Source organism: Gallinula chloropus (genome assembly GCF_964237585.1).
Source record: "Gallinula chloropus genome assembly, chromosome: 15".
Classification (NCBI taxonomy): domain Eukaryota; kingdom Metazoa; phylum Chordata; class Aves; order Gruiformes; family Rallidae; genus Gallinula; species Gallinula chloropus.
In genome coordinates, this window is record NC_140100.1 from 4,302,611 (window position 1) to 4,324,477 (window position 21,867).

Consider the following 21,867-nt stretch of genomic DNA (forward strand, 5'->3'; position numbering starts at 1 on the left):
AGTGGGTCCCGTCCAAGGCGGCTGCTGAGAAACAACTGAAAAGGGTCGCACACAGTTCCGCACGCCGCTGCCGAGTCATGGGAGTTTATCCCCTTCGCCAGACGGGAAGACGCAACGCAGACATGTTTCTGGCCGGGTTATGTCCCTGCCAGAATTAAATGAAGGGCTTCAATTCAGACCTACAGCACCCTCGGGATGTCGAGACACACGAAACAAAGAGGGGATTTAGAAAACAAGTGAAAAGGCGTATTATATTTAGATAATAAAATTAACATCACGAAAATGGTTTCCTGGAAAATAATGCCATGTTACATTACATGTAATTATGGCACTACTGGAATGGAATTAAGAGGCAGGCAACTAATAAATTGCAATTCTGAGGTGGAACAGCACCGCGGCTCCTCCTGTTCCCGCGCCGAAGCCATGCCGGCGGCTCCCCCAGCGCGCCGGCCCGCGCCAGCCGTGCCAAGGGCCTGGCTCTCCCGTCCTCCAGCTCTTCAAAGCAAATCCTGTGGCTATAGCCAAGGTGGAAAGTTTCGCAGGAAACCCTGAGCAGAGGAAGGCGTCGTATGTCAAGCGGTGATGAGGTGCAAAGAGGAACCTGTCACGAGCAGCACAAAGGGATGGTAAATATCTTCCCCCCGCAGCTCCCTGGCTTTTCTGCAGCCTGTCAGAGCTGGATATGTCAGCTCCTTACCTGGCCACCGCCAATGAACTGCAAAACCAGCCCTCTGGCCGCCTGCTCGGGAAGTGATGAGGCAGACGGTGAGCAGCAGCGTAGAAAAAATCCAGAACTTTGAAAAACAAATTAAATGTAATCCAGAGGCTGAAGTAACTTGGTTTTATGGACTCTGTAAACTACTGTACGGGGTTTGCAAAACTTGACTGGCTTCACAAACTTCTTCTGTGGTTTCGACTTCTGGTTCCTCATCCTTTCTGCAGCTCTGTGTGACTCGAGTCTGAACAACAACTGAATGACGGTGACTTCTCCTGGCTGCGGCAAGCAGGGGGATGGCAGGACAGACAGCTTTCCCAGGGGTGACAGCTGGCACTAAACGTGCAGCTCACAGCTTTCAAACGTTCAACCGCTGCAAATGAGCTTCACTTCCACTCTTAAGTGGGTATTTACCTGCTTGAACATCCAGATTTGAAAACGCTTGCTGCTGGGCCTAGGCTACTTGCCTTCCTGTTACTTTCAACAAGAGCCGTCCCTGCTTTTCAGAATGGGTTTTTTTCCTCCTTTCTGTACTTTCTGTTAATGCCTCTTCTCAGCAGGACCTGAGATTGCTTCACAGAGACCTGTGTGGGACACAACAAAGTCCCCAGTGGCAGGAGGGGACAAGGGAGCGCTGCAGTGGGATGCCGGGAAGGGGCAACGGACCCACTTCCATGCAGTGCTGCCACAGCAGAGAGGAGACGGATGCACTGATGGGCTGATGCACACCTCTGGCTCTCACCCCCACAAGGGGAAGCACTCACACCCTTCCTGCAGGTACAAGGAGACCACACTGCTCATGCTGGTGTGAGCAGACGCATGGCAGGCACGCACTGCAGCAGCCCGCTGCACCCAGGCGAACGGAGACACTGGGCAAAGCTTTCAGCAAACTAAACACTAATAATAAAGACTCAAAGGAGGCTGTGCTATTTCCTCTTCCTCCCCGGGCTGCTCCCACACATCACTCAGCACCTGGCCCAGCGAGAGATGTCACTGGGCTGTGACGGCAGCTCTCAGCACCAGCACAGCTCACACTCGGCTGTGATGCATCAGTATTCATGGCCTGTCCTCCTCTGGTCTTAAACCTAAGATCACTTTGTATTTTAAAGCCTTTGGGATATTCCTGCCCTGGAAACAAACGGTCTTTCTTTCATCTCAGAAATGTTCCTCTCCTCTGCAGACACAACATTTGGGTGGGTGAGCTGGATTTGTTCTCTGCTGCGGGAACCCTCCCAAAATACAGCCAGAGTGAAACCAACAGCTCCCATTCAACCTTCGGCACCTTTATGTAATGCTGGGCTCTGTTGCTGGCTTGAGTTTTAACCTTTGCTGTCGTCTTGCTGAGGGATAAGCATACCTAATGCAGATTAAATGAAATTCCAGCACACAAAAACTAGTGGGGTAAATATAAAACCATAGCCAACGAGCGATGGTTATGTCATCGCCGAGGAATCCAAAAGGCGCCTAAATGAAAATACCACAAAGAAAGCAAACAGAGAGGTTTGGGGCAGGGGGAGAGGAGTGAGGGAAGAGGATATGCCGGCAGAGGATACAGGAACAAAGAGACATGCCTGTGATAATCTGAGATGAGTTTGCCTCATGCCACTGCTGTAAGCCCCAGTTTGGCAAAACCCAGTCCAAGTTCTCCTGCTCATGTGAATAAGGTTTTGCAGAATAGGCTAAAAGATATACACAAATTAATTTTACAAGTTTCCCTCCCTCTTCTTTAATTTAGGGTTGTCACCTGTTGGCTGATACCACGTGGGGAAAATATTTTGAGGGACTCTGTGCCCACATGTAGGCAGACAGGCAGTGGAAGCAATAGCACGTGTCCTCAGGGGCATCCCCGAGAGGGATGCAGCGCAGTGGGCAGTTGCCAGCCCTGGTGAGTCCCAGGGACCCTGCGAGGCAGCTGCTGCCCCTCCGTGCATCCACTTCATGAGGCAGGTGCAGTCCAGGGGCTTTCTCAACATCTTTAACTCTTGTTATCGCTGAGCAACAATTAGACTCACTTAAAATTTCCAAGAGTTTCATTATACTAGCAGCAGACAACCTATAGGAAGATCACCTTTTTTTTCTTTTTGTAAAAAAATTGAACAACATAGCTGGGGCTTCAAATATCCCCCCACCCACCTTACACACAGTAAATTCATATACATTCTTTTTCCTGGTGCAGAGACACCCGAGTTTCAGGAGATCCAAAGGCACATACCTGGAAGGCAGCAAACCACATAAGCCAGTCCAGGCGATAGTGGTAGGGGGTGATAAAGCATGGCCTCCTCTTCAAGTCCCCAGGCTTGCATTTGAAGTCATACTCCTCCCAGACAGCAGCAGGGTCATTGGGGTCCAGGCTGGATGTCCCCTGAAGGATGACTTCAGTTCTCTCCTTGGTAATGCTGTGGGACACAATATGATATTGCTGTTTGTTTCATGTCATGCAAGGCACTTGTTCCTGAGAGTCAACATGGCAACATGAGTCAATGGGCTTCTGGGACAGTTGAACACTGGTGGGTCAAGCTTCAAAAGACCTGTCTATCCATCAGACTTTTCACTCACCAGCAGTAAAGTACATTAAAAACTCTCCCCTCTACCACACTGCAGTTGTGTTAGTCTGAGGAGGGTCTATGGCCCAAAAAGATGTTTCCTACTGAAATCGAAGTGTTTACCTTTCTAGGTCAGAGCCTAACACTTGTCCAAGACACTGAGATAATATAACAAGTGTTTCCCAAGTCCCACATAAGCATTTTCAGCCTGCACCGAATTCTCTCTTTGTGCCATGTTTCCTGAAGAAAACCTTTGTTTCTGTTACTCCAGTGACTCTCATGATAAAGAGCTCTCTGACTACAAGCTCCCAATGGTAGGAGAAAGTGGAGATGAGAGATGGTCACAAAATGTAGCTCCATCCCCTGGGGTTTTAACGTGAGCCATGTGCAAAAATACAGGGTTGTAACTGGCACATGTGGTTGCCCCAGCACCATCGCCACCAATGATATCTGCAGGGCAAGTGTGATTGTGCACAGAAATCCTACCTCTGATTTCAAAGGTCTGGCCCTGAGACCTCCAGCTGCAGGATCAGCAGAGCAGCTTCCAGCTGGGACCAATCCAGCATCCCCTTTGTGAGCCTGGGTCTCCCTGCAGTGCTGCTGGCCACGGAGTCCCGAGCTCCAGCTCAAACCTTGGCCATGGCAAAGGGCTGGCCATGATCACAATGAGCCCAAATTAACTGGCTACGGTTGCTTGAGCCTTGGGTAGGTGGTTGGACCCCTGTGGAAGTCCCCCCAGGAGCTGCCTCTTGGGGCACCATTAACAACTGTCTTTATATGCTCAAACATTTCACCATCCTGGATGGAAGACAGGTCTCAAGATGCTATTACTCAGCAAGAGGGAGAAGGAGGAGGTAACATGTGAGACAACGCAAACCAAGCCAAGAAAAGCAGAAAGTGAAATCAAAAAAGCCTCCCTTCCCCATAGTCAGTTGATGTATAGCAACTTGGTTACAAAGCACCTCAGCCTTATGGAAGGTCATGTGCTTTGCTGCTTGGCTGGACCCCCTCTGCACAGCAAGGTGGTAGAGCAGTGGGGATGGCAAGCTCTCCAGGCCACGGAAAGCCCCTGCAGTAACACCATCATCAAGTTCTCAATGGCCTGTCAGTGACGCTCGCCTACACTGGAGAGCTGTTTTCCATAACGAACACATAACAGTATAACTCTGCCTATCAAAGTAGCCTGGTTCCTAACACCCTTTTAATTTTTTACTACTTTGGTCCCTCCTACTCCAACCCAAGAAACCCAAAGTTTGGAAACACACAGCCTCCGCCTTCTGCCCCGATGGCTTCCAGTGATAGATGCTTACAACCCAAGGAATGCTGTATGTCTCTGCTTATAATTGTTACCTACATTTAATAGATTTCTGGATTCTCCAGCCAAGTTCCATATTATACACTGGGCTGAGTTATGAGCCATGGCCAGCTGCCCAATGGTTAGAAACACACTGTAAATCAGGGACACCAAATTACTAATAAAAGTTTGTTCCTACTGTGTGATTCAAAATATGTCAAGTTTCACATAATCGTATATTCATTATAAGCTGCAATCCTCTTTTTATTGGTTTACATAGGCTGGAATTACAAACATATTACAGCAGCATTTCATCACATGCTCTTTAGGTTCTGGTAACTGTTGAAACAGAAACCATAGACTGAAGAAGAAAAAGAACAACAACCCAAAGAAAACAATCTCCCATAGCTTCTCTACTCCAGCTTTCAAAGAGGTTTAGGGGTTATTTCTCCCTCTCTCTAAAAAAAAAAGGGAGAAACTTCAGTATTTTCCACAACTTTTCTAGTGGCAATACTTGTAATTGTGTTTTTTTTTCTCACTTGTTTCTCCCCACAGAAATTTCTGCTATTTGAAAACCTTGGGAAGACATCAAATTAATTTGATGCGCTCCAGGTATCCTCTGCATCTCCAGTGCTCACAGTGAGACCTGCTCCTCCTCTTCACCATCTGCTCAGCCAGCCCTCCCAACAGCCAACCTGCTTTGCCTTTTACAAAAACCTTTTTAATTCCCATTGGCTTCTCCTGTGGGACCTTGTTCAGAGCCCACTAACCCATGAGTGGCCCATCCCACCTCACCATGGTGAGGTGGTGGCAAAGCCAGAGTTCCATGTAGAGTTGTTGCCCCTGGGGCAAGCTGTTCTGATGAAGCCCTGTTTTCCAGCATTTCCTTAGTTATTGTGATCAGGAAGAGGCTGGGAGGTCCAGCACACAAGAATGGCTATGGTAAGCCTGACCATTCCTGACCTAAGCCTGGTGACCTGTCCCCAGAAATGGGGACAAACTCAGATGCTGACAAACAGCTGGAGATACTTCCCTTGTCCAGTCCCACCTCAGAGCCATAAGCGGGATTTCCTGAGCTGAGGGCAGCAGCCAGACTGCTCCCAGGCCTGTCCTCTCAATCTGTCTTGTTCTTTTTTGAGGCCATTTATACTTTTGTCTCCACAGTTTCCTGTAGCAATGAATTCCCCAAGTCACTCGTTGGAAAAAAACACTTCCTTCTGTTGGCCTTCAATCTGCTACCCAATAGCTTGTGTGAATATTTACATGAGGGAGAACAAATGTGTGCAGGGGAAGAGAAGTTCACCATAAATATAGCAGGCTGGTGATGGTGAAGACTATCCACTGGATGAACTCTCTTATGGATATTTTCATCCTGCTATTACATTTGCTACATCAATATAATGAGCTAACTAAAAGTGGCTCAAAGAAAATAAATTACAATTCAGTGGGAAAGAAAACTGTTCCTTTTCTCTTTCTCTCTCATAAACAGATGTTCCAAGTCTACTGGCTACTGGAAAGATTTCTGCTTAGGTTTAAGGCACATGGACTGGCTGCTGGACTACACTGGAGAGGAGCAGAGCCATAGGATGTGCCATTAAAACGCGTGTACCTTCCGAAAGCTCCGTAGGTGTTCACTATTCTGAGAGGGTTGAAGGAGGTGTTCATGACTTGTCTGGAGTTCAGCAGGTTTAGGACAACCGGGATGCTGAGATAAGCAATCAGGAGGCCAAAGGAGATGTTCACCACTTTGCGGATATAGCAGCCTGTTGGGGATACAAAAGCAGACCAGAAGGTGGTGATTTCACTGCTGGTGATGGGCTCTGCTCCCACCGCTCCCCTGCCTGACCCCCCTCATGGCAACCAGGACCCTGCCCGGGTGCTCACAGCTGCTCTCTGCTCTCAGGCTGGGCCTGACAAACGCTCCCCCGTAATCAGCCCGACCTTGCCAAGGGCCATATGCTATCAGTCCAGAGATCTGCCTTTCTCTAAATAGTCTGAGAAAGGGCTAAAAAGAAAAATGTCTAAAATGCAAGATTAATCATCACTTTAATACAGGGGAAAATACGCAGCTGGCACTTGCACCTTGCTCAAAATTGCCCTCCTGGTCTGTAAGCCATGTGTGGAGTGCCTCCAGCTCCCTGTGGGTCCCTTCCTGCCCGTGGCTGCCTCTGTCCCAGGCTCTTGCTGCCCAGACCTACGCCTCACACCTTCCTCCCTCTTGTTTCTTATTGCCATTCAAACCCCAGTTTCCTTTTGCAAAGCCCTACTGCTCATCATTTACGGATGAGACATGTGTTGCTTCACCAGCAGCGTTCAGAACCGCGCAGGGCTGTACTGGATTTCAGTCTGAGGAGACACCTACTGCAATCAGACAAATAAGCACAAGTGACCTCAGAGGGGTTCCTACCCTTATGGCCATTTTAAATTTGTTTAACATTAACGGCCAAAGGATCAGATTCAAAGCAAAAGCATGTAGCTTTCCCCTTATCTCTGCAGGAGAGGGATGTTTATTTGAACCTCTCTCAGAAGCTATTAATAATTGTTTAGTCTGAGAACATTTCTGGACAATCGTTTGATTGGGGAAGGAGCTCGCTGAGATGCCTCCCCTCGGCCCGTCTGTTGCTGTCAGAGCAGTATGAGCCTGTCAGGCATTTTTTTCTTCTTCTTTTAAGCAGGCTAAACTTTCTAACTTGTAATTAAAGAGTAGATGCAGACACAGAAGCTCTCCACCCTCAGCCAGCATCAGCAGCTCATCAGGTCACACTTTATGGCCATGTACGGACTGCTTGTCCTGCAGCAGGCTGTGATTGTCATCATGCCCTCGGGGTCACAGCTACTTAGTCTTGGAGAAGAAGGGTTTAATATGGGAAGAAAAACCCACAACACAACACGGCAAGGGTGGAGCAAGTCTTGGGGAAGGAGCATGGGACATGAGCCAAGGGGATCTGGATCAAGCAGGCAGGAGCTGAGCACTAGCAATGGGAATTCGAGGTCTCAGTAGGAATGACACATACACACTTCAAGGATGTGGCCAGAGCCTTGTAAAATCAGGGCACGAGCAGAGCATGGCTGGGTACCCTCCTGTCTTCTGCTCTGGTGACCCAGGGGTGAGAGCTCCTCTAAGCCTCTTGCCACACAGCCCACCAGTGCCAGCTCAACAGCCTCTGCTTTGTTAGCAGAAAAAATACTCAGAAATCCAAATCTACCCAGAATATCACAGATACCCTACCCTTTGCTTACTGATACAGATACCCTACCCTTTTACTTTGTAAAAGCCCAGAAGAGGGACACTTTTACACACTAGAGCAGAGGTATTGATGGCTCTTCTTGCTTGGGCACCATGGCTCAGTAAAGTTTTCTGTTCACAGAAAAGAAGCAAGTTCCTCAAAAAAAGGGATCTACCTCCCCCACACAGTGACTCACTGCATCATGTAGAGAAGAGGTGCCCTTTGGCTTCTCCTCCAGAAAGGAAGGTGCAACTTAAGTGTTGTTTGGGGCTGGATGCAAAAATACAGCTTGTAAGAAAGCTCTAGGCTCTCACGGCCTCTAAAGCAGAGAGACTGGAGGTGAAAGGCTGTTAAAAGATCCCTTCCAGCAAAGTAAGTAAGATAGACAGAAAGTTTAATGAAACTGCATTAGTCCTGCTGGAACTAATGCTGCTGGTTAATAAGCTGTTTCTTGGGAGATGAGAAGGGACTGGAGACAGATGCTCTATCTCGTTGACATTTTTCATTCTTCTGACAGATGTTTAGTATATTTAAAAACGAGCATCTGTGATTGCTGTTGATATTATAAGCAATTTGTCGCTTATATGCGGTTTATAAAAATGCTACAAACACAACTCTACATCTGTTATGCAGCCCCATGAAAAATATCCCAGTGTAGGTTGCACAGATGATCTTCTGGAACAGGGCTGCTTGAAAACTCCCCTCAGAAGGAAACATCAGCCACATCGATGCCTTTTGTTCAGTTACAAAAGCTCTTGCATTTGCTTTCCCATATCCACAGTGTGAACATGAGCTTGCCTCCATGCTTTGGGGAACTGCTGTGGCAGTGCCCACGCTGCCAGGGGTGGCCACAAGCCACCTCTTGGCTTCTCCAAAAAGGACACTGAATAGGGAATGGCTACTTTCCCAGCAGCCAGGTCTCCTTCCCAGTTAGCTAAAGAAATATTGGACCCAAAACAGATCAACAATCAATTTGGTTCTTTCTGGAAGACCAGTGTCATGTCCAGGTACTTACCCAAGGAAACAGGGTGCTTGGGCAGCCCTAGCACCTGTGGGCACAAAGGGTAAGAGGGCAAATGGGTCACAGGGCCACCATGCCACAGAAGAGAAAAGAGCAAACTCAAGAGCTGCTTTTGCACCCAACACTGAACACATAATGGTCTCCTCAAACTGTGCTGGGTGGTTTGTCCTTGACCTTAAATAGTCAAAATTAAAGGAGCAGGTAAAAGAAAACCATGACAGGATAAACCGCAGAACTCCAAGGTGCTTCTTTGGGTAGGAGTGTGACACTCACTGGGGTGAGAGTAAGAAGGACTGACTCTCAAGGGAAGAGGTGTTGAGCTGCAGCTGCCTGGACTCACTGCAGATGTCAGTGCTGCACGGAGGATTTGTCCTCCAGCATCAATCCCCTTGGGACAGTGCCCCCCCGGACCCTTACGAACCATCTGCTGCCTTTATGCTTATCCTCAGCAGTGTGAGCTCCAGTCACCCTCCACCCCACAGAGGAGACCACGCAGGGGCAGAGTCACCTCCCCACCTTCTGGAGCTTTGCTTTGGAGCTTTGCCCCAGTAGAAGACAGCTGTGGAGATAAGCACACCAAACACATCTCTGTACAACTCCCCCCTCCTCTGAGAATAACTCACCCAGGGGGAGCCGCTCCCCACTTGCCCCTTGGAGCTGCATCTGTGCCACCCGCTCTTTCACCCCTCCTCGCCTGGAGCTGAAGAGGAACCCCAGGCTGACGTCATCGAAGCAGGCGATGCTGGGCACCATGGTCAGCCAGTTGAGGAAACTCAGGTTTCCACTTATGATCAGAAGCACCTAAACAGGAAAGAAGGCAGGAGAGGGTGTTGCATCTGCTTAAACAACCACAGAAAACCCAGTGAAGGACACTGCTGGATGGATTTGAGCGCCCTGGCACATACTTCACTGCCTTTCCACGATTGCAACACTGATGGCAAACCATTCCATCCCTGCCCAGGCTGCAGCCCAAATGTACCCCACTGGCTTGCAATGCGAGCTCTGCCCTTGCTTTCAGCAGGCGAAGGATCAGCCAGGGTATAGTGTGACTTGATTTCCATAGAGCTCCCGGTGACTGCACAGCGGTCTGGCCCCAGGGGAATCACCCGCTTCCTGCTTATGCCGATGTATCTGTGACAGTCGCATTCCTGAAACCCTTCAGGAGGAAATACTGGACCTTCTAATTAAAGAGCAGCATTAAATATAGCAGTGTGCGTTTTCTTCAGAGCTCTCTTTTTAAATTTTAGCTTTTATTGGCCGGTCAGGAGAATGCCTTGCATGTGTAAAGCAGAGCAAGTGGAAAAGTCTGCAAGCCTTCCGAGGAGTCTCTGTAAATATTTGTGCACATTGGGAAGAGCTTTTTGTGGGCACGTGTTGTTTTTTTGTCTTGCTCTTATGGTGACTGGAAATCTCTGAGGAACTTCCTTGCAGTTCTCCAGCAAGTACTAATGAGCATCAACAGGAGGCTGTGTTTGGGCACTGCCTGTTTACCCTTGGTCATGAATCACATCTTCCCAGCCCACAGCTTCATCTTGATGTCCCTTCTTCACCATGTTCATATGTCATCCATGACGTCAGCCATGAGGAAGGTGCAGGTACACCCTTGCTCAAGGTACATGCCAACCTCCTGTACAAGCTTTTGATCAGAGCTTCATATAAAACCAAATTTTGGGTTTAATTTTGTTTTAATTTCCATTTGTCCAGCTCAAATTTATTAAAGCCCAGACTATATTTTATCTTTTTGTTTGTTTGTTTTCTAAGCTGGTATTTTACTTGTTCACAGACCGTTCCCCCCCCATCCTCAGCATAATTTGTGGTTACATCCCTTCTCCTCTATACTTTGGAGCAAGCCAAACTGCTTTGGCCTCTTCTGCCAGAGAACTTCCCCACCTGCTTATCCCACCAGACGTGCCCCCAGCCTGAGCAAGGTTCAATCAATCTTTCTGGCCGCTGACAAGGACTGTACAGAGGGTATCAGCTGGGTCTCACCAGGAGCCTGTACAGCGACGTGAACATTTCTCATCCTGTGTTTTAACACCACATTTACCTTTGCTGCTGGGGTGTCACATCAGGGATTGCCAGCCTGTGCACACAAGTCCCCCTTCACACAAGCAATTTCCAAATACATAGTTCCCAGCATCACACAGATGGCTCTGCTCCTAACCCACAGTGCATCATCCCACGTGTCACACAGCCCAATTCCATCCCATCTGCTCGTTAACCTTTGGAAGGGAGGATCCCAGGCTGCACTGATATCACCAAGGATGCTGAGAACTGTCAGACTCATTGCTTTACTTCCACACACAATGCAGTTTTTAACCAAAAGCATCTGAAGTGTTTCATTGCTCCGTGTTTCCTCTGAGAAGGGATTGCTGCCAGCTCAACCTTGCTGACACCAAGACTTGCTCCAGACGCAGGATGGACATCGGGAACTGGCTCCAGTGCCAGCAAGACAGCGTGTCAAATGAAGCCAACCCCAGGGTGGTGGCTGTGAAGACACATCTGGGCTTCCCCAGGGCTGCCCGGCCATCCCAGCGGTCACAGAGCAACACGTTAGGAGTGATTTGGCATGTTGGCATCACACAATGTATGAGAATCCACGTGCAGAAAGACAAGAGGAGAAAAGCAGCTGATGCCTGTTCGGGACTGTTTGAGTTTTGAGGCCGATTTGGATTCTCATCCCATTAGTCACTTTACTTTGGGTTTAGCCCTAATTAACTAGCTGTTCCTCAGACACATTGAAACAAAAGAGGATGAAAAAAGGGAAGAAAGCAGTCTCACCATCTTATCCATAAAAAATGAAGGTAATAAAGCTGACTTAATGTATTACACATTGAAAAATAATGTCCTGATGTAACGAACTAATTTATTTTTCAGCCTTCAGACCAGCTAATGAGAACTTCCCCCACTTTCCAGCTGGGTTGAAAGCTGTAACTTTGATTGGCACCACTTTTATTTTATTTAAAGAACACTTCTCCATCCACACAGCTGAACTTTATCCTCCCATGAACTGTTTACTCACAGTTTTTAGCACATGTGGTCAAGGAAGACTTTCAAGACAGTGCAAGACCAAACATGTGAACCCACAACACCACCAGCCCCCACTGCAGGCAGAGGAGCTGCAGGGTGGACCACACTCCTGCCAAATTAACCTCAGCACCACCATCAGTCTCCTCTCAGTGACCAAGTGACGAAGCTTCCACAAGCCTTGAGGAAATGCAGAAGCTGAAGGACTGATCACTGACCCAAGAGCCACAGCTGAAGTTCTCCACTGCCTCTCCAGCCCATGTTGCACCCAAGGACAGCAGGTCTCTGGAAGAAACCCAGCTGCCTTGAAGAGCCAACCCAAGTCAAATGCATGCAAACTCCTTGGGAGCTGGAGACCATCACAAACTTCCCACTCCCAGAACAAAGCACACCTGTGGGTCTACCTTCTCCAACATCCCCAAAACACTCAGATGTACTGGCAGATATCTACCCCACTGTGTAACATCACATAGCTGCTATCAGGATAAATCTTACTACAGCACAAGACAGCCCATATAACAGAAGGCCTTTGCCTAAACCCTGGGATGTTGGGGAACACTGTAAAATATCCTTTAGATATTTCTTCATGCTGCTCTTGGCTTTTAGAGAGGTGTCTCTTGACCTCACTCAGAGGTCTCTGACCTCTGCTGAGGCTTGCTGGAGAGCAAGATCTCCATGGCCATGCCAACAGTATGGGTGGGAACAAGGAAATGAGCCCCCCACCTTACCCCACAAGCAGCACACTGACTTTGTTTTCAAGGGCTTTTGGGCACTACCTGTGGGGGTTATTAAGACTGTTGTACTCACATAGCATGAGGAGGCTCCAATCGCAACGTGGACCCATTTAGTTTGTACTTGCCAAAACAGATGGTAAAAGGACAGTTCCTGTCCTGAAAAAAACTAAATCTAAACACAGTTAGAAAACGAACAGTTAGATCAAAATTAGGATGTATTACAGCTGTGTTACAGGCAGAGAGTGGAAGAATTTTGGCACCTAATTCCTCTTTCAGCAACACTCTCTGGGGATATCGCCTTAAAGAAACTCACTCAGGACCACATAAGGAGTCTTGCAGCAGAAAATGAAATAGGACCCAAATTCCCAATTACAAATCCCATGTCTTAATTACAAGTCCCCCCGCAAAATGCCAGTGTGGACAAATGCTGGTTCCCAGAGTTTCCCTATGGTTTATCCCGGAGTGCCCCCATCCAGCACTCCCTTTCCTCCCCTGAAACATGCTCGCTGTGCTGCTTGCTCTCCCACTCAAAACCAAGAGGTGGTCTCCCAAAATATTCCTCCACAATGCAAACATCAGTAACACATACACAGTTTCAGTCTGAGGACTTTCAGCCAGCGTTCTGTCGAAAAGATGTACGTTTTCTCAACGTACAAATAAATGTTAAAAACACGTAGTTTCATATTTTATACAATTAGCACCATTAGCACAAAAATATGGTGGTCTGCAAGTTAACAATTTCCAAAATCCCAGCAGGACTCTTCAGTAACAGAGTCACACAACCCTAAAAAAATGAGAGAGCTGACCAATTACAGTAATAAAAGTCCTAAATATTATTTAGTTAAAAAAAACCCCCAGCTTATTTATCCTGAGTTGGATCATTAGCCAGAATTATGAGGGGAAAAAAGTATTTAAATCTGAATTACATACACATGTTAAGTCCTTGAACATAACACACGGTACTCAAGGTTCGGTGCTCCCCCTTTGACCTGAATGTGATTTAGTTCGATGCATATTAATCAGCCTGTATTCATTAACCCACTTTTCACTTGGCTGCTTCGGGAGGAAACTCTGCTCCTTTTCTGATGCGATTTGCCTCGTGCAGCCGCAGTAACATTAAGAAAATAGCTCTGCACTTTGCTACTTGCGCGGAGGCTCATTTTACAGCTTCGCATGGAGCCACTGGGTGGTCCACGGGAGGGTTTTTTTCAGTAGTGATTCACCTCTCTTTATTGCTTGGAAGTCAGAAGCAAGAGATCTTATTTCCACCAGCCCTTAAAAATCAGGGGATTCAAAAATAATACAAGTTTGGCGTTTTCTGGGCTGTGGGTGGAATCACGCACCCGACACATTTTTAACTTCAGTTACTCTGACCGAGTCTCGACGCTCACGCCGGCTGCTGAGACTGCTGCCTGGGCACCAGGTCCAAACATGGGTTGATGCAACACCCCGCCAAGGGGTGCTGAGCACCCTGAGCCCCTCAACTTTGCAAAATGAGAGCTGAAAAGAACTCCTGCTTCAAAGTCAATCACCAGGAACACAGACAGTTTGTCAAACATGCCAATGGGTGGCTGTCCCAGCAAATGGTTTGATAGTCATCTTTTGCAAGAGGTGTGTGTTATCGCATCGATGTGCCCAGCCAGCAGTGAGGGAGAAGCTTTGCCAGCTGAGCGACCGGTGTCTTCCGCAGCGCTGATCCTGCGAGCACAGCATCCCCCAGGGTTAGTGGATTCTTTGCGATTCAAACTAGTATTTGCCTTGGCAGGCAGCACACGTTTACCTAAATCCTTCCTTTTCTGTGTGAAACCTCCTAAGCCTCCGTGTCCCGCTCCCCCTGCCCTGGGAAAGTGGAGCCGCGCTGCTTCCTGGCGGGAAGTTCAATTTAACACGAGTTTCTTTGGGCAGTGAGGGCAGAGATCTTTGATTACCATGTGCTCCCCTCCTGCCCCAGGAGCTGACAGGGGCACGTGCCTGACACTGGTGCTCCCATGGTCTTATTCTACCCATGTGCAAAGCAGGTGTGTGGGTGCTGGACCTCCTCCGCACCCCTGTTTTGGGGACAAGGACACCAAACCCCTCCAGGAGCTGGTGCTGCTGGTCTGGGAGAGCACAGAGAGCATCGCTGCACTTTCCCCATCAGCTGCATGAAGAAGTAGAGTTTGTTGCACGCATCTCATGGCAATTTCAGCCTTTGCCCCACACCATGCCTGGCCCTCCTGTGCTCCTATGACGATCACAACCCAACCATATCTCCTTATCTCCATCCTATGGAACTCCGCTGCAGTGGATGGGCTCTGCCCTCCCTACCTTGGTCTTGATTTGTGTTTACTGAGTGTCTTTCTCTTGCTGGACAATATTTAAATGCACAATTATAACAAACAGATGGTATCAACCCCTGTGGTGATTTAAAAAAATTTTTTATTAAAGCACAGTATTAATCATGGTAATTGGGTAGGAACTTTAAGGTTATAAAACTACAGCATGTCTAATGAGAGAGGTCCTTATAGGAGGAACTGAGGTTTTTAATCTAATAATGTCAGTTTTATGGATTATGACTGGAGTTTTATGAAGTGTGATATGAAATACTGTGGATTCATGGCTCTCACTGGATTAATTTGGAAAAGTAGTTTTCCTGGTTCTAGGCCCAAAAACAATTATTCCTTACATTTCTGTCCCCTGCACTGTTACCAAACCCCTCTGTCAGAAAATGGGCACCTACACCCATAACTTTTTTACAGGTTAGACTTCTTTGTTTGGCTGGGTTTTATTTTTTGAAATCACAGATTGTTATAAACATACAGTAGGTACGAGAAGCTCATATTCTGTGTAGCAGACTGTATATTTGTCCAGAAGGAACAACAACAACGGGCTGTAAACTCTTAAACATGGTTGAGGGCTGGCTGGAGCTTGCAGGCTCCATCTGAGCACCGGCACACGGTCACCATGCAGCACCAGAGCTTTCTGATATCAAGCCACTGAAACAGAAGAGCTAAAATTGAGGTGCCTGGAAGAACTATGATTTATTTAAAGAGAAAAAATATAGGACCTGAGGGCTCCAAGAGACCTTAAGAAGCTGTCCTGTCTTTCCTGCTGCCCCAAGGTAGAGACGTCTCTACCCATACCACAGTGTGTTTGTTTAAACACTTCCTAGAAGCCTTGTCAGGTCCCTGGCCTTCCTGGGCTACCTCCTCCACTGCTTTATTATCTTTAAATTATTTATTATCTTTTAATACAAATATATAATTAATACAAATTATTTAAATTATTTACTATCTTTAAATTATTTGCAGCCCAAATCTTCCTTGGCAATGCTTAATCCCATGACCCCTTCTCTGCTCACTGGCATCAAAGACTGTTCTTCTCTACCTGCAATAGCCTTTCATACAGGTGACAACTGTCCCTTGTCCACTGCCTCTTCCCTCCCAGTAATGTTATTGTTTGGACTAAACGATCCCATTCAGTCCATTCATGGGCTACATGAATCAAGACTCTAACCCTCTCCTTATTCTCACCTTCCTCTGGATTTTCTCCTGCTCTTTCCAGAAGGGAATACCCAAAACTGAGCCACAGCTTTTAGCTCTAGCCTTACCAGTGGCAGAGAGCATGAAGGATTTATAAACTCAGAGCACAAAGCATTTATGTATTCCAGTAGGACGTTTGCCCTTTCTGCAACAGTGCAGCCCTGGTGACGTGACTGCATCACCAAGATTATTCTGAATACTCATCACGTGCACCAATACCCTCCACCTGAGCACGGTCAACTAATTTAGACCCTGAATACCCCTAGATAGACCCTGGGGAAGCGCTCTTGATAAATTTTTCCCTCTGACAGTGAGCCATTGATAATTCCTGAATAGACTTTCCAACCCGTTTTGTCCGCCAGACAGTATTTCCTACTTCTTACAGCCCCCATTTTCTTGGGTTGTTTATGAGATTTTATGTGAAACAGTTTCAAAAGCCTCAGTAAAAGCATATATTGTTTATCCTCTATTCATGTGCCTTGTTTTGTCAATGGAGGAAAGAAGACTGTTTTTCCACGGTCTGCTCTTGGCAAAACCACGACAGCTGTAGTTACCCCTTGTTTTTTGGAGGTATTTAGAAATGCCCTGTTTCATCATTTTTTTTTCCCCAGCTTTTTTCCAGTAATGGCTCTGTAATGTCCTGGCTCTTCTTCTTTTTTTTTTTTTTTAGAGGACAGGTACTTAATTAGCTCTTCTCTATTCTTTCATTACTTCACCTATGTTCTATGAATTCTCAAATATAATCACCAATGCTGACAGGATTTCAACAACCAGCTCCTTAACAGCCCTAGCATGGATTTGAAAAGATCTTAGTGCTCTCCAGCTCTCCCCAGCCTGTGGCTGAGGTCATCCTGCTTTGTTACTGGTATTAATTACACCAACAGCCATGTGAGATGTGGCTTCTTAGTGATGGCTGTTAGAAAGAGGCACACATCATTGCAAGACAAAACACAGACCAAACTTATCAATTAAAAAAAAAGGCAGAAAACCCAACAGTAAACCTGCTTCCTTGCACACAAAATAAACAACCACTTACTCTGTGCTGGTGAAAGCTGCAGAATAAAGAGCCTGGCTCTTCTGTGAGCTGCCAAAACTGCAGTACCCGGGTCCTGCATGGATCTTCTCATCACAGATCCCCAGAGCCACACACGGAGAGCAAAGGCCCTTCCTTCTGATGGACCTGCTGCTGGATCTCCAGAATTTAAGCAAGCTCCTCAATGGAATTGCATCTCACCCAGGAAAGAGGAAATCAGTCTTTTAAGCCAGATCTTACAGATCCTTATGAAGGAGCAGACGAGGAACCCATGTCACCACCCAAGAACACATGTGCCGTGCCCTCTGGAGTTACCAGGGAAAAAAAGCAGTGGTATTTGGCACTGGCAGGACCACCTGGTGCCCATCCCTTTCCATCCTGCTTGTGACAAAAGTGCTACTCCACAGCCATGATGGGCTACGGGCAAGAGTCCTACCTGAGAAAAATGCCTGCACCAGATGTATCTCCCATGGTTGAGCAAAGGCACTATGGGCTGCCCAGCTCCCATAGGAACCAGGGAGAAGTAGGAGTTTAGAAATGACCCAACCAGACTGTACCTTTGAGCAGAGGGGGACGAATCCTGGTGGTACGAGTCACACCATGGGAAAGGGAGATCTCCCATCACCCACCTCAGCCTGTTTCCCTGGTCCCCCATCATCACTCTTTGCTTCTGTGCCGGCTTGCTCTCTTTCTAGTTTACTCCAGGCACCCAGCACCTGGGCTGGTGAAAGGTAAATGGTGGTATACCAAATTAAAAGCCCTACTGACTGCGTTGGGGATACTTTGTCACCCACAGACTCTGTGCCATCTGTGCCTGGGATGTATTTTTATAGGGAAAATACCAGCTTTCTCGGAGCGGGCACACATCGCTTCGGCATCGGTTAAGCGGTGAACTCCACTCTTCTGAAAGCTGTGGCCCTGCTGCCAAAGAATCTCCCACTCATAACATCAAAAGTTGGTCCTTCCTGTAAGAGATAGGAAGGACAAGCCTCAAAAGCCAAATTTGATTTTAATGTGCCTCCAGTTACTTGCGTACCATGAAAACATAGCCTCCCACAAAGGAAAACAGGCAAGCATTCCCCCATCTGGTTTCAGTTTGAAAAATACTTATATATGTAGTTTTTTCCCCAAAGTTATTGTAGGCACGGGCAAAAAATTCCCATTAAACGACAACAGCAAGAACCTTTAATTTTCCCCTATTATTAATTTAATCTCTTGTTAACTTCTTGACTCAATATATGCATGAGGATTTAATCTCTGCTTTGCAGAACTGTTTAGCGCAGAGAAATACGTAGAAAAATAATTACCTCAGTCCACTTGCTGTATTTTAGATAGCAGATAAAATGGTTTTGTGAATCCCACAGAAATTCAGAAAGCTCTTGGAAGTACCAGGAGAAAAAGAAGCAAAGCCAGTTGTGCAGATAAGATGAGAAAGAAGAACGTGGCTTGACTTCTGCTTAGTTTTGGACACGCAGCGAATTAGATCTCAACTTAATTCACATTACAAAACACAGCTGTTGGGAGAAAGAAAACTCCTTTCCTCCATCCCTTACCTGCTGTGGGGACACCTGATCTCAGGAGACCTGGATGCTCCTCAGAGACCTCAGCCCCAAGGTTTCCAAAAGGGGTGGAAGCCCCTACCCAGCTCTCTGAGAATATCGTGGAGTCAGGAAACAGTCCAAATTTAGTATCCAAAGCACAACTTCACAGGCGAAGGCTGAGTATTTCCTGCCCACAAGATGATAGGAGACAACCCACATATTATTACCATATTTAATACAGAAATAAGAAAATAATAAACCTTGAGCTGTCCCTTGCACAGTTGCACACACACGCTGCGCACATCTAGTTAGCGCAGAGCCACTCACACATGACCAATGTATGGAAATCATTCCCTTAGAGCCAGGGGAATGAGCTCGAATTCGTTTCATAATTCACATGCTACATACAGATTTCTGTTTGCCTGAGTAGCAGTGGCTGTGGGCTGGAAGAACTGTGCTAAAAAAGACCCGTATTACTCCTTCAAAAGCAGAGGTCGTTTAGATTTATAAACACTTGTATAGTTAGAGACTCACCTGAATTTATAAACGTAGAATGGAAATACTGAGGAATGAAACAACTACCGAGGAATAAAATAACTATAGATGCAATAGTACAGCAATCTGAACTAAAATTTGTCCTTGAAGTGGGTCAGGTCTTGACATATTACAAATTGCACTGTAAGGGTTTTGCAATCCCTGGTCTAAGTACCTGGTCTAAAGTTACAAACAGAACTGTGCTAAAGCAATAGGGAACCAAACCCTTTCCAGGCCTGTTATATACCCGACATTTGTTCTTGATCTAAAAGTGAAGCAATATAAATGTCTCACTCCCTACTCATTTTTAATTTGTAGCTCTATGAACCACCTACTGTAGTTCCCACAGATTATGGGATTTGACTACGGAGCATTTCTACGGATAAGCTCAACTTCCAGATTTTCAATGGAAAAAGTTTTTAAGAGAAGCAAGAGAGTGAAAGAGGAGTGATTATATTTTAAAATAAATATATACACACACATTATATATCCATATATATATATATATAAAATCACTGCACACTCCAGCCCTCTGCTTGATCCCCAGTGCTCAGGAGAAGTATGGACTCGGCGTCGGCTGCCCCTTCTGAAACATGCAGGACTGGGGTTGGGATACTGGGATTAGAGACATGTCCAGTGCCAAAAGGGTTAAAGTTAGTTTGGTTTATCTATCATGTAGCCCAAGATGTTGTAGTAAGTATCCCTATTCCAGGAAATTTTATACATTTAACTCAATTACCAAAGTATTGTGTGTGAATTTAGGATCAGTTGCTCGTTTTGGGTCTGTAATGCAATCGGACTCCTCCTGTCCTGCTCCTGCAGAGCCCAGACATGACTCCGAATTACTGACTTCCACATACTTGCTCTGCTCTGCAGCTTTGTTATGTAAAATACCTCTTGGTGTTGCTTGATCCGTTGACTCTTTTGCTAGAGGCTACAGTGTTCCACATTAATATATTACAGGCTAAATAACTGCCGAAGGACTGTTTATGTAAGTGTTGGACCAATATAAAATGAAAGAATAATTTTACAGAAGGAAGGAATTTTTTTTGCTACTCTGCTCTGAATTATCAACATCTTTCCACCCCTGATGGGAAAGGGGGAAGCTGTCATGAAGACACTTAGTGGAAAAAACCTTTTAACACCTTTTTGTTGGTTTGGGTTTTTTTACTATGGACCAAAGAGCATTTTCATGAATCAGCAAATCTCAATGAGCTTTTCATCAGCATCCTACATTAGAGGACCAATTTCAGACAATTTCTTCTTGACTTTATTCCAATTTGTTCAAAAACATTGACTTTACCCACAGACCTCCCAGATTAGCGTGATGTTTGAGGGGTGGAAGGCAAATCCAGGTAAGACAAATTCCTCTAAGTTTGGGACACAGAATTCCTCCACGATGAACATGTCAGTACATGAAAAGAGGGTGGCAAATGAGCAAGGGGGACCCTCAGCTTTCAAGCTCGTATAGGGATAACTCAGAAACAATTCTAGCTGCTAACCCAGACCAGCCCTGCAGGCAGGTAACACTCAGGAGGCACCACTCAAAACACTAACCATTAGCAGAAGACTTGGCAAGTCACCACCAAAACTTCTGTTGCTGTCAGGAGGAGGTGGAGCAGGAAGAGGCAGAGCTACCAGAGTGAACTACCCCGTTGGTTCGTACCAGCATGAGATCAGGATCTGGCCCCAATTCAGTCCCAAGAAAACTGTATTAGCATGTAATTACAGGGCCTTGTGAAACAGGATGTAAAACCGAGTTCCTGATTACTCATGGTCATAAAAGAGACCATGGAATTTTCTACAAAGTCAGGAGAAGCAGGATGCAGAAGATCTCAACCCAAACTCCAAGTCAGGTTGCTACAACCAGGGCACCACAGCCCTTCCCCAGCATCCCTGCGACACCCTGCACCCTGGTAGCAGCTCCTCCTGGCACGTCCCACCACTGGCACATAGTTCCAGACGTGCTGTTTGCAAAATTATATAGGATCCATCCCCAGGACAGGAGCACTGTGGAAAACCAGAGCATTGCACCCCCTGAGCATGCCTGGGTTTCTTCACTCAGCGCGAGAGCAGCACTCCCTCCGATTCCGATTAGCTCATTTCATCAATAAAGCCAAACAGCGTATTAAAAAATTTCTACATCTATTAATGGTCCAAGCATTTCACTAACCAGCTCCATCCCACTCATTAAAAATTCTTTTATAGCAAATATAGAGTCCAAGTCCAGCAGAAGTGCTCTGCTCCAGTGGTATCTCCAGACAGGTTATGTTGGAAAGAGCCTCATGTCACTCACTCCAGAGGGACAGCAAGTTCTGTGCTCCATCTACCTCCTCCACAGGGAGAGCAGGTTGGAAAGAATTTTTTACAATCAGAATTTGTGGTTTTGTCAAAATATTACAGGGGCCAGACCCAGCTCTGAGCACGTTCCTCGGGAACCTTGTTCTCATCCAGGATCCTTAAAGACCATCATTCTGGTCTGTGGGACACCATCAAATCCGAGCTTACAAAAGTGACTCACAAGCAGAATTGCCATCCTTTGCCTGGCATTTTCTTCCTGGAGTAACAACAATAAGGTCAGGCTACAGAGTCTTTGTGCGCCCACTCTCTCCCCATGCATAGCCCCAAATCTCAGACTGCCCCCAGCTCCCAACCCTTGGGACATACATGTGTCGAG

At 46.6% G+C, this 21,867-nt stretch overlaps 1 protein-coding gene across 1 annotated transcript in view; it reads right to left on the reverse strand.

Annotated features, from left to right (window-relative positions):
- Positions 1 to 21,867, reverse strand: part of LMF1 (lipase maturation factor 1) — a gene marked incomplete at its 5' end in the record, with an annotated part of 201,861 nt that overhangs the window by 18,547 nt on the left and 161,447 nt on the right. The window contains 3 exons of the mRNA XM_084271183.1: positions 2,928 to 3,111; positions 6,162 to 6,315; positions 9,424 to 9,601. Coding sequence (XP_084127309.1) covers positions 2,928 to 3,111; positions 6,162 to 6,315; positions 9,424 to 9,601 — 516 coding nt within the window. The remainder of the gene's footprint in view (positions 1 to 2,927; positions 3,112 to 6,161; positions 6,316 to 9,423; positions 9,602 to 21,867) is intronic.